The sequence below is a fragment of the Agelaius phoeniceus genome, chromosome 8 (assembly GCF_051311805.1).
Source record: "Agelaius phoeniceus isolate bAgePho1 chromosome 8, bAgePho1.hap1, whole genome shotgun sequence".
In the NCBI taxonomy this organism is placed as follows: Eukaryota; Metazoa; Chordata; class Aves; order Passeriformes; family Icteridae; genus Agelaius; species Agelaius phoeniceus.
The window spans coordinates 31,744,640-31,758,328 of record NC_135272.1 but is presented as its reverse complement, the minus strand read 5'-3'; the positions used below and the strand labels follow the sequence as shown (position 1 = coordinate 31,758,328).

Below are 13,689 nucleotides of genomic sequence, written 5' to 3'. Positions count from 1 at the left end.
AAACTTGCTTATAAATATGTGCTACCCTGGGTTAGTAAAATAAACAAACATGAAAACAAACCCACACAACAGCAGCAACAACAACAAACTTCAAGCTGTGAGCCTTTTGCAATCATGCATTTTTCCAAGCTTTTTTTGAATATTTTTCCAGCTTTTTTTGAATATTTTTCAAAATAATGTTTTAGCACTTCAGTTCTCCTGCTACCTCTTGGCATTTATGATAGCAGCATGCCTGTGCCCACCCTTAACATTTTGGATGAGGTATCAGATACAAGTACAGTCTTTTATATGTGATGGAGTTTAGTCTTTGCATGGTGAGATTTGTTGATGCAACAAAAATTACATTCCCTTGGGAAGTAACTCAGTGAAAACCTCCATTGTGTTCGTGCCTGTTCTGTTTACTGAAATTTGTCCCTAAATCTTTAAGCCTAAAACTGTACATATTTTGAAACATTCTGTTGTACGGAATCTCATATTTAACAGTTTCATGGGGTTGTTTCTTTGGAAGTAAAAGTGTTTCTCAAGAGCCTTTTTTTCTGTCCGCTCCCAGTGAAAAGAGGAGAGCAAAGCCATCCGCTTACCACAAAGCAGTGCCACCACAAAGGAAAGATTAAGGGTTTAGAGAGAGGTCAATGTGGGTTTTTCTCTAACTAAACACTTTCCTAAAGTTTCCTTGTGGAAAAAATAATGAAGTCATCTCAGAGTTTTTAAAGAATTTTTATTTCTTTTTCACCGTCTGCATTCGCTTGTCTTCTCAGCATGGATGTTTAATCTTTCTAGGCTTTGTGAATTGGTCCAAATGAATAAGTGGTGAGCTGTCTCTCTAGGAGCTAGAGGCTTATTCTAAGGCCCTAATCACTGAGTAAACACATCTTTGCCCTCCCTCTCTTACAACTGCTATATAATAGTCGAGATTCTAGCACAGTAACCTGGATATTGCAGGGATCGACGCTTTGAAATGCAGAACGGCTGATCCTCAAAAACAGACAGTGCCTGATCTTCCCCTGCCTCTTTCTTCTTTTTAAATTAAATATCACCACAGAAATGCTGTTTTATTGCATGATATTGTGCATCAGTGCCCTGGATTTTCAAGTTTAGTTTCAGTCAACATTGTTGGCTGCACTTATATGGATCTCTGCATGTTGGGCTTATTAATGGCCCTTCCTGGCACATGTGTACGTGGTTCTGAAGAACATTTAAATTAAATTAGACAAACAGTAATGCAAATTACTAATCCCTTTCCCAAAGTCGAATGTTCAAATGTTCCTTTTATAAACAGTCATTAAATTTTATCCAAAGCCAGTATATGAGGCGAGAGCCCTACAGGGGCTTTCTGCAAAGACAGCTTATCTGGAAATTGCATCCCATGTCTTGCTATATCAATACACATCAATATCTAGGGTTCACTGTTACTTCTGATGAAGAGATTTGAAATTACTTTAAAGAAAAGTCTGAAAATAGCACCGCATCATCTCAGCAAATATGTTCAAGTACTATTTTAAAATAAAGTAATTTATATGGGTATGGGGGAATGGAAAGCTGTAATTTTCTGAATTTTATTTATAATTCATTGGATGCCAGTTGGAGAATCACAGTCCTTAGCTAGCTCATAGTTTCCCTGTGTATTTGCAGCCTGCTTTCTATATTTACATGCACACAGACTTGTTTTCCAAAAGGTGGTCTGAGATTTTCATGGGGACGCAGCTGCTGGCAGCGAAGCTCAAGTTTTACTTGATAGGGTTCCAGAAGAACAGCACAGAATATTTTGTTTCAAGAGACCATAGACACCATCTCAACATGTAGTGCCTCTTTTTTTTTGGCTACAGAGGTGGTGATAGCAATGCACTATCATCTTTTTCAGGTTGTTTATAACTGGTTTTTGTGGTAGATGATGTCCAGTCAAGAGGCTGGACAATGTTCCTTGTTCACAGAAATGTTGTTTTTGTTAGGCAACAAGCCAAAAAAGTTCACTCATTTCTTAGGTCTGTTAATAAGGTTTTTGTTTTTCATTTGTTGTCCTTTTCATGTTCTAAGCACATAATATATTGTATTTTAGTATTCAGAATATTAGGAGGCATTGAGAATATTTAAAAATTGCAGGGATGGACCATTTGACTTGAAATCCACTGATTATTTCTTGTGTTGAGATACTTGTCACCCTTGATAAATCCCATTGTGAGTACTAAAACACAAATCTGCAGCAGCAACTTTAAATTGTAAATTGTCTGAGGAACTTTTCATTCATCTCTTGTCACATTTTTTTCCAGAGAAAGCTTCTTGCTATCTACCTCCACCATGATGAAAGTGTACTAACCAACGTCTTCTGCTCACAAATGCTTTGTGCTGAATCCATTGTCTCCTACCTGAGTCAGAACTTCATAACCTGGGCATGGGACATGACAAAAGAAGCAAACAGAGCAAGGTGAGACTCTTTGGACTCTCAGTGGAGCAGCTTTTCTCAGGAAGGCCCTTATCTCTGGCTATCTAATCTTGTGGTGCTTTATATCTATTTGACCTAAAACTTCATGCTCAATCTCAGCTGATCAATGGAGCTGTGCTGGCTGGCATTCACTGAGAATTGGGCTGGCCTTGTGTTCATCACAGAGTGACTTCTTATTCCTATGCAGGAAAAAGTAATTGAAGAAATTATTTCCTTTCTTTTTCAGTTTATTTTCAAACATGATTCTATATTCAAACGTCTGCTTTCACACTTATGCACTGCAGTGCCATAACATTGCATGGCATTAATTGTGTGTATGTTGGTGTAACTGCTTGAGAGCTTAATGAAAATCTTTCATGTTAATGAAAATCTTATTTAAAAAATAACATTAATGTGATAAATTAGTATTAAGAACAGATTATGCAAAATGTTATATGAATATTTAATTCCTATGAACTTTTTTGAACTACAGTTTTCTTACAGAACATTCCTTTGGGAATGTTCAGATATTTTGGTTTTAATATAATATAAGTTATCTTATGTCTTAGAGAGACCATAATTTTGCTGATGAGTAAAGAAACTAAAACTGTAGATTCCACCTCCTTCTACAACTTTTGTAGATTACTAACAAATTTTCTTAGTGTTATACTAAGGCCTTTCTCTTCTTTAGTTATTTATCAGTTGATCATGATCTACTGAAAGTAATGCTATTATTATTATAGTAACATTTAGAAATCAGACTTGTTTGGTTCTCTGACTGGACCTTATTTCATTACCTTTATTTACCTAGAAGATGACTGATCATGTCTTATCAGGATATCCTAAGTATATTACTGTACTTAGAGTTATTCTAATTTTTGACTGAAAGATGCAATAGTCATTTGGCCTGGAATAAGATTGCCACTTCTTTACAAAATTCAAGAGATTATTGAGCAAGGAAAATGATACATTTATGTTTCTTTCTCTTGTGGATTACTAGAATAGAGCATTTATGCATTTCTAGTCTTCACTATGTAAATTATAGTTAATATTTCTTTACTGAAGTGACCTTGAAGAATGGAATAGTCTCTTTTTCTAATGTGCTTTTTAAATGACACTTTGTGTTTCTCAGGAATTCTTCACTTGACCTTCTGCATTTTGTCGTTGAAGGGATCAGCAGCAATGTTTCTAGTTTGAGTTATTCTAGAGAAGTGTAAAAGGTTATGGAAAAAAGCAGTTGCAAAAACAGATTAAAAGTTTCTGAAAAAGAAAAAAAAGTAAGAGAGGAAAAAGAAACATCTAGGTTCATTCATAGGACCAAATACATAGACTGGAAAGTTGCTTAAGTCTTTTGGTATTGCCATTCATGGGCAGTAAGGAGACTCCTCCTTTTCTTTTATCCCACAAGTTGGTGTAGAAGGAAACACTATTTCTAAACCATCTGTAGTGGCTAAGTTCAATTGACTACCTGCTGTTCTATTGTCTGCTCTTCTATTTAATTCTCTAGTTTCTTTTATTTTACAATGACAAAAAATTGCAGTGTAGTTTCTTTTGAAAAACTGTGTTTGAGGGGTTTTTTATGACTAACGATCAACAGCCATGTAATTGCTTTGTTGTGTTTTACTAAAGAAATCTATTAAGTAGCACAACTTTGATACACTAGTAATAAGAGTTTGCAGGTTACACAGACACCTGTGGTGACCAAAGCGACAGAAGCTGCTTGTTAGAAAGAGCCTGTACAGCTGTGTCCTATTAACTCCTTATGACACTTCTTAAAACACAAAATAAAGGGCTTGTTTAAGGCTTTATAGCTGCTCTCAATGAACTTAGTCCCTGATTGTGCTGGACGATAGGGTTTTTAAGCCTTCATTTTTTTGCTTTCTGTTAACAACAACAAAGAAACTGTCATATTAACAGTGAGGTCAAAAAATAGTAAGGGGTAAACAAGGCATGCTGGCTTGAATTAGAATAATTTCTCGGTTGTGTTTAGTGTCACATCCTGCTCCTTAGACTCTGATTTCTTCAGAGGGGGCATGATGCTTCCTTCTCCCTTTGGAAAGTGCCAATGCACTGTGGGCATTCCCATAAATAAATACTCAGTCCCTCTGTTCAGTCACTACCCTTCAGTGACACAGCGACAGTGGTGTTGGAGCCCATTCTGTTCTCTAGACCTATGAGCACAGTTAAATGCAGCTTTTTATTTGAATGCTGAGAAGACAACAGCAACAACAGGAGGAACTGGGTTTTGCCTGCTGGTGTAGCCCAAGAGCAATTTATACTCCTCCAATTGCATTATAAAAATGCTGGAAAAGCCAGGGTGGGACAGCAGAGGAATCAGGCCCACTTGATTTACAGGGACAGCTTAGTATCAGTAATAAAGTCATGATTTCAGTACTGTGGAATGGCAGAGTAAATTCAAACAGCTATAAAGACTTTCCTTGTATAAGCCAAAAAACTCTTCTGAATGTTTTGATCCACGGATGTCATTCTATTCCAAAATTAGTCCTAATAGTTGTTTCCAATTTTCTCATTAATGAAATGAGGGTCCATCCTGAACACTGTAGAACAAAACCAGCTCCAAATTTGTGTCATTTTCCCCAACTTTTAATGTTTGTCAGCTGACACTGATACAGGAATGTGCTTTAAAACCTGCATTACTGTACAATACCACATTTCTTCTGGAATCTTCAATCATCTCCATTCCAACAAATTTAGGAGAGTCTGTAGGTAGGACTAAAATGCTGTGAGAGCACTGGGTACCTGCCAGCAGCAGTGCAAGAGCATAAGCATTACAACTTTGGGAGTTAGATACTAAAAATTTCTTTCTGCAGCCATGCAGGACTGCTATTTTGTCAAAATGAAGGAGAAGTCTAGTTAATAAAGTTGAGAGGAAGGTTTCTTTTGGCTTCCATGGGTTTTAATTGCCTCTGACATCAGGTTTGCAGTGAAGGGAGCAGTTTGAGTAAGTTCAGTGATTATGAATTTTTTCATTAATCTTAATAGCATTATACTAAAGGGGAAATAAAATAAGTAGCCTTCATTAAGGAAAATAATGTGACTTTTACTGTTAAGGAGCATACATGAAATCTTTCTCTCCTACAGTTTAGACTTCAATTTAAGGAGCAACTCTTTGAAATATTCCTGTGATCTGTTCCTGTCAAAAGAGGAAAAAGGCCACAAAGCTACACATATATCTCTAACTTTAGCTCTTGTTATATTCCACTCAATTTGGTGGAATCATGAGCTTAAAAATCATAGTTTCCTTTCAACTGCTTGCAGTGAAGATTGCTACTATGGCCCTTCAGACAGCAGAAATTTGGGGGGAGGTGTCAGGGATGGCAGTGGGGTTTGGCTGCAGTGGTGCTGGCAGTTCTGGCCCTGCCACTGAGGCCAAGCACAACCTGCTCTGGGCCATGGCTTGGGCTGGGCAACTCCTCAGGTTTCCAGAGGGATTCTGGGATGGACAAGCAGGAGAGCCAGACATGAACTGCTCTACTTCTGGCACTTTTTACTTCAAAGAGTTGGGTCAATAGCATTGTTCTAATACAATTATGTGCATGAGAGTTGTGTATGTTTGTGCAAACACGTGCCTAACTGGTTTTCTTAATTCATTAATGTGCATTAATATATTTGTATCCAGGAAAGATGTATAGTGATGTATATACACACACATGCACACACACCTTATATTTCTACACACAGCATTTACAAACACTGATAATGCATAATATTAAGAGCTTTCCAGCACACATGGTGTTTGTTAAGCAAAGCCAAAACCATAAGACAGCGACTCAAAAATCTGTAGCAGCTTTTTAGCTTTTGATATCATTGCCCTTGGGCACCGTATTTCAAGGTGTTGCCAGTTTTGCTCTGATGAGAGGTATTTGTTAGTTTTAATGTTCAAATTATAGTTTTTCACTTTGCTTAAGCTTAGGAAAGAGTTAATTCACTAAAGTGCTTCTCAGCAGCAGGTTGTCTTCACCTGCAATTTCCGTCATCAAGTGATTAGCCATATTCACAGCTGCTGACCCTTAATTCTAACCTACTGAATGATGCATGCCTGGATGAAGACCAGTTGACCATATTACTCCAACTCCCCAATCCCATTTGATCCTTCAGCAAATATATTGCAGGTGTGGGGTCTGTGAGAGTGGGAGGAGGTGAGTTAATTTCTCACTGCCTCTTCAGGAGTGACCACAGATTCTGTATATGTTGCTTGCAAAACTGTTGGACGTGTTCTTCAGGCACTAAATCCTTAACAGGTTTCACAGAGTGGTGTGAAAACCTTTTCTATTGTATTCTGCAATTTTTTATTTAATTTACTTTAATAGCAATACAGTGCCAGTCAATAAAAACAGGTCAGAAGTCTAATTAATGTTTTAAAAATAAAGGTTCTCAAACACCAGGCGAGTTTGTCATTTTCTGTATGGTTTGTTTTGAGGAGGAAGAGGAAAGAAGGTGAGGAGGGAACCCTTCTGTTCCATGATTACATCCCACCCGCTCATTTTCTCCTTTTCTCCTTTGCTTTTGATTTTAGTGGCGGTCTTAACAGAATGTCAAGATCAATTTGCAGCATGGTTTAACTCAAGGTTTGCATTCTGCCAGCAGCAATTGTCCCACTGAACAATGCCGTGTGTTCTTGTAACTTCAGAAGCTTTTAGAGGGCTCATGGCAAGGGCAGCATCTAATGACTTTATTAGTGTAGGGTTTCAAAATGGACTCGGTAATTGTTCGCATCTCTTTGTCATTTAGTCATAATTACTGCATGGAATTGTTCAGGGTTGCACTTGTGAATAGTTTCCTAATAGCACTGAAACGAAGGAAAAAAAGGGAAAGGATAAAAGGTGATTGTCTCTTTAGATGGAGAACAAAACAGCCTGTAAATAGATGATGGTTAAACTGTTTATTATACACCCACCAGAAAAGGTAAACTATCCCTGCTTAAATATTTATGTGCTTCAAGGTAATTTCATGTTAGTAATCTAAAAATGTCCAAATTTGGAAAACTGAAAATCAGCAGAGAATGCATTTTGATCGGGTCGTGATTAGGAAGATATGGGTGTCTATAATAGCCAACTATAAATAGAAAGCAGCCTCTCTGATGTTATCAAGATTTTCAGTCCTTTAGCAATGTTTTAAGGTCATCTGGGAAAAATAGTTATTATACCCAAGGAATTAATTAAACTGATAGATTTGTAAGCATATGTTTCAAGTCCCCACTCTAAAACAAAATCTCAAAGAATGTTCTATCCCACTGTACTCAAACTACAACCTGGTTGATTAAGCTTGTTGAATGGAAAAGGTGAAAAAATAAAACTTTTTTGTGTGCTGTGCAAAAGAGGTGAAGGCAGAAGAACAGGTGGTCAAGACAGATTTGTTGGGCTGTTTTGAGGAAGGATTTGGTTGTATTCTCTTATTGCTTGTCTCTTCTGCTGTATTTGTGCAATCTTTCCTCCAGTTTGGAGACTCTCATTGACCTTACAGAATTGTGTTTTACTTGTCAGGATGATTCTTCGACTTGTGAAGATTAATCTGAATTCTCTGACTTCTGATGTGCTTCTAGCTTCTCCCACTTTACCAACATCTGTAAAGCAACCAAACACACTGTCTGTTCTTATCTAGGCTATTATTTCATCTGTATATTAAATCTACCCGTGGCAAGCCTTGGATTTTCCTTAGGAAATCATAGAGTACTTAATGGGTGATGGTGAAAGTGCATCTTGTGTGTTCCATTCTTTGTGCGGTGCTCTAGCAAGGGGTCGAGTTATATTTTATTTATACTTTCACCAGTGACTTTGCCAAGGATGGACTAAAGGGTTTCTAGAGTTCTGTGGTTTACACTGAATGGGGTTGGGAAGTATTTCTCTAATCTGGTTGAGCCTTTCAGGGTGGGAGTCAGATCTTCCATGTTTTAGGAGGAGATGGATAACCCACACATGTAGGCTTTACTTTTGCATAAAGTGGGTAAAATCCTGCTTTTTAACATCTGAATCAGGTGTTTAGCATGTGGATCCTGAAGGTGACACCCACATAATTCGATTTAGGCTGCTGTATATATCTTTAAAACATGCCTTGTATCTGCTGCTCCTTGTGTTTGAGGTACAACCCTACCAATGTGGGTAAGGCAGTAACTCTGAATTATGGAGAGCAAGATTATTTTAATATGCCAATTCAGGACCTCAGCTTTTACTCTTTTAAAAATGTAAATACCTAATACAAAAATGTTATTTTTACATTAACATTTTAATGAGTCTTATGTTGACTTTGCACATTATATAATTATTATTAAAAATAATCAGAAACCTTGCATATTTAATATTCATAATTGTTTTCCTAATGCTCAACAAAGAAGTTACTTTTTTTCCAAACTCATTTCTGAAATGTTAAAGGCTGTTAAGGGTTGGCTTTGGGAATTATCTAGTCATAAATAAATCACACTTTTTTTGGCCCAAAGTCATCCACTTTGTGTTCTGAAGGGAAATAGGTCTTTTAGAAGAGATTGTCAGATTTTCTGCTGCTGCTGATTTTTGAGGAGGACCTTAGGCTAAAAACATACAGGAAAAACATCTCCAGTGCAGCCTTTCTGTTCTGTTAAAAAGTCCTTTCCGAGAAGTATAGTGGGTACCATGTGCCAAAGGGCCTCATTGTAGGAGGAAACTTTTCCAAAGTTTTCCCTTCAGTGCATAGAAATAAAAAGTAACTTCAGGAATTTATATGAGTGAGACTGTAACAAATAACCAGATCTTGGTTATTTCTGTTGTTACAGAAAGTAAAGAAAATCTAGAATACTTTGAATACTATGAAGATCTAAAATACTATGAATTTTTTAGTATTTATTTTGAATGCATTTTTCCGTATATTTGAGAGCCGAGTTCTCTCTTTATGGAAGAGAATTTGACCTTAGGTGCACTAAACATTTGCTAAAACAATTGTTAAATAACATTAAGTTGCTGGGGAGAGGGTAAGAAAAGCAATGAGAGCTTGCAATTTTTTATTTTTTTTTGTTGGAACATACAAGAAGTATTCAAAATGTAGCACCAAGTGTGCCTCTGCACATTCCAGGAGCACACTACAGTGTGCAAGATGCAACCCTTTTCCCTGGAGGGACATCTCTCTCTTTGATGGACTCCACAGGCCCTTTTTTGGCAGCTCTGGAGATGCCACTGAGAAATCTGGCACATTTCTGTTTAGATGAAAGTGAAAAACTCCCTTGTAAGTGATGTACAGAGTAAGATACTGGATATGGCACCAAGTTGTTTTGGTCGTGCTCACTCCTAAGAGAAAATATTAGCATGGAGGGGACTTTTTTCCCTTTTTTTCTGGTTATGAATCTAAAAGTAAAAAGGTCTACAAATACAAAATCAGTAAAGGCAGAAAACGGGAAAAAAAATAATTCTTCTTTCAGAATTCTTTGCATGCAAAACCTATACCTACAAAAGCATATTTTTGGACTGAGTTATTGGTTGACTAAATACAAAATAGACTTAAAAAAAAAATATTAACAAACCAGCACCTTTGACTAGTACAACTAGCACTGTAGGAATCTCTTTAGTTTTGTTCCTTCTAGCATTATTCTCTACAGCACTTCTTCACTTCCAGTTTAGTATTTTGGTTTTCCATGAAACTTGAGTACTGTTCTTCTGTGCTGTGTTGAAGACTGTTAAACAGTTTTGATACACAAGTCTAGGAATTCAGTTCAATTGTCCTCTGTCTATTGCTTCCAGGGGTGAAACCTTGAACTCACATAAGTAATTTTCATTTTGCTGTAGAGGATCACCACTGACTTCTGTGAGGCCAACATTTCACTTACCTGTTCCCACCTTGAAAGGAAAACATCAAAAGCCATTATTTATCTGAAGAGTTGATCTGTCCAGACTTTACAGATGCTGTTTTATCCTTACCAGATGTTGCGTGTCTGTGTCGCTGTTTCTGATATAGCAGAGTTTGTTCAGCTTTTTGATGTCTTCTTTGTGGCTGATTGTTCTGAGTTGAAAAATCCAGAGAATCAGGGAGTAACACTTATGGCTTTGAAATACTTGCTTGCCACCCCCACCCATTGCCTTCCATCCAAATTCTCTCTGAGATTTTTTTAGTACTCCAGGTGCCTCAAATAAGCCCAATGCTATACTTGTCTGAGTTAACAATTTTTAGCCATTTTATTGGATACAATATATATATATTGATTAAAAAAGTCACAATTTTGAATCTTTTCGGTATCTTTGAGAAGAAATTACTTGGAGCACTTGACATTTTAATGCAGTTTGTCTTTTCAAATAGACTTGGCTTCTAATGCATGTGACAATGGGACTTTGCTCCTCAGTTAGAGCATACATTTCAGAGTAGTTGTTACCTAAAATATTATCATAAGGCATAAGAAAACACACGATTTAAGTTGCCTTTCATGAACATAATTAAGAATTAATAAGCCTCTACCAGTGGCTAGTCCTCAGAATTTCCACTGTTTTGCCTTTTGTGACCCGTGTTATTAAAAGTCCATTATTTTTACAGACTTTATTAAATTGGATCTTATTAAAGCATTCTATATTTGCATTTGGTCTTTCATAATTCATTATTATTATGACATTTACTTTTTACCATCAGATCTGAAAACATATCATAAGCTACCCTTTTCTCTTGAAAGAAATGCTAATTTCAAACAGTCCTTTAATGGAAGAGAAAAGCTTTATCAGTTTTTTCATTTATTCAAGATCGTGTTAAGAATACTAATGTTAGACTTCTGTATGCTAATATCTAAGAGCTTTTTTTTGGTCAAAAGCTTAGAATTATTGTTTTTTAGACCACACTGCTAAGTGTGTCACTGGCAGGGCACTGGTACAAAAGAAAATACAATTCTGAAGTACCATGTTTTAATTCTGTGACTGATAAAACCAATTTCTTGATCTTTCATTTTTAAATTATGCTTTCATATGAAATTTACTATTTTTGTACTTCGCCATGTTTATTAGATTGTTGCTCTACTTAGTTTCTCTTTAGAAGTTTTAAACAATTGATTCAGCATGATTATTTTGGGGAGTAGTTTTGAATTATAGTCTTCACATAGTGTAACAGGAAATGGAATTCTCCATGAAATAAATCACTGTCTCGAGCAACTGTTAATTGTTTTAATTTAGACAGCCTGGACTCTATCATGTTTATAAATATTATAATAATTTAGTTATAGAGCTCTAGAACTGAATGCAGAGTGTGTTAAACAGTAGGTAACATGCAGTTAAACTGCTGAATTTTGCATAATTATTTTTTTAAACTTCACTTCAAAAGATCCTCTACAATGTTAACTATTTATTTCTTCCCCCACCAGGTTTCTGACAATGTGCACTAGACATTTTGGCAGTGTTGTAGCCCAAACCATTCGAACTCAGAAGACAGACCAGTTTCCACTTTTCCTAATTATTATGGGAAAACGATCATCTAATGAAGTGTTGAATGTAATACAAGGTACAGTTCTTTAGATTACAGGTATTCCTTATGTGGGTATTGAAACTGTTATAAGAGGTCTTTGCTAACTGTTTCTCTTTTAAGATGTCCAGAATATCAATTTGTTACACAAAACACACTTTAAGTTGCCAGGGTATAATATCTACTACTCATAAATGTATTAATTAGCATAGTGTTAGAGATTGGAATTGCCATGACTGGAGTAGAATTATAGTTTACATTTTTCTTTTATTTTTTAAGTGGAAGCTAAATTTCCTAAATAAGGAGCTACACTTAGTTTTCCAAAATAATATCCAGATACATTCCTGATTTCCAGAAGATCCTGGCTGCACTTTTTGCATAGTGCCAGAATGCATTTGGTTCTTTATGTGTAGTTCCTTGTTAATACCTGAGCTCCTGTTGCTAATATTTGGACATGAGTTGCTTCTTCAGACCTGCCTGCAGCATCAAGACCCCCTGATCAGGTCAGGATTGAAATTCCTAATACAATCACACATAAATGAAGTTTTCTGGCTTACATGAGCAGTTCTTTCTGGTGTAACCATTCCTCTGATTTCACTGACAGCAAGGTGACTTAGATGTGGAGTGTTGCCCTCTGACTGCTGTTCTCAGTAACTCTTCAAATCAGAGCACATCAAAGAATGGCTGCCTCTCATTTCTTCTGCTTTCTCCACAAGTTTGCCTTCATGACACTGTGTCCTCATTTTTTTATTGCTTATATCTGGCAATCTTTATTGTAATCTCATTTTCCTGAGGAAATTCAGCCTCAGGAAATCCTGCCTTTTGCAGACAAGCATTAGTGTTTCTTTTTGCATCTGGGATTAATAATTTTCTTGAGGAATCTGCAGTGGACAAAATGGTTACTTTTTGCATGGATTTTGTCTCCTCAGTGCAAGGTACAGCACAACACTAATTCATAATATGAATGCCTGCAATTTATAAAACATATTTCATAGGTTTCATAGGTTATTTCATGGAAATAGTCTTATCAATAGCTTAGTTTTCTGACTCTGCAGTACAGTTCAGAACCTTTCCCATCCCACTGAGGTCAGCGGTGTTACTGACTTAAATTACTTAACTCCTTTAGCAGCAATTCAAAGTCATAATACAATGCAGTTTAATTCAGATTATTTAATGGCATGAGTTAAATTTTAATGATTTGTGAGGTTTTCTGCAATCTTTTGCACTAAACTAAAACAACCACCTATTGTAGCCTTACTTAAATTCATCCTTTAGCAAAAATCACACAATCTCTGCTTGTTATTTTCCCAGGAATGGGGACACTGGTATCTTTTAACAATACTGCCTCAATGAATGGTATCCTCTGAAGTCCTGCATGTTGTAGCATGTGGGATAACATTTTCTGCTAAGGTAGCAAATGTTAGAAAGGGGAACAATGAGGGCCTTTCAGGGCTGGGTGAGAAGGCATGTTGACAGAAGAGATACAACTATATAGAAACCTAAGACCCCATTGGTGTTTATTGAAATGCAGACTGTCTTAGTTTGCTTTTGATTTTTACTTTTTTTCCTGGGGTTGGAAACTATGGGGACAGTCTTGTTTTCTTTAGTGGTGCTTGTTCTGCTGGGGTCCAACAGCTGTTAAGGCTGGCAGATGTTAGGACTTCATAGTTTTTGACCATTTCTCATGGTTTCAGATCTTTTAACTACTATGACAAGTGGCTTTAATGGGTAGTTTAGTCTTCAGTTTAGAAAGAGAAACCAAAGAATGCATCTTGATAGGAAATTAAAGTAATCTTTCAGTTTTAATGAACACTGGAAGCATGCTGGAAGGAAACCATGGGGAGGGATCTGTT

General features: G+C 36.5%; 1 protein-coding gene across 1 annotated transcript in view; it reads left to right on the top strand.

Moving 5' to 3' along the window:
• Positions 1-13,689, top strand: part of FAF1 (Fas associated factor 1) — a 147,438-nt gene that overhangs the window by 104,780 nt on the left and 28,969 nt on the right. The window contains exons 13-14 of the mRNA XM_054638072.2: positions 2,268-2,422; positions 11,739-11,875. Of these exons, the coding sequence (XP_054494047.2) occupies positions 2,268-2,422; positions 11,739-11,875 (292 nt within the window). The remainder of the gene's footprint in view (positions 1-2,267; positions 2,423-11,738; positions 11,876-13,689) is intronic.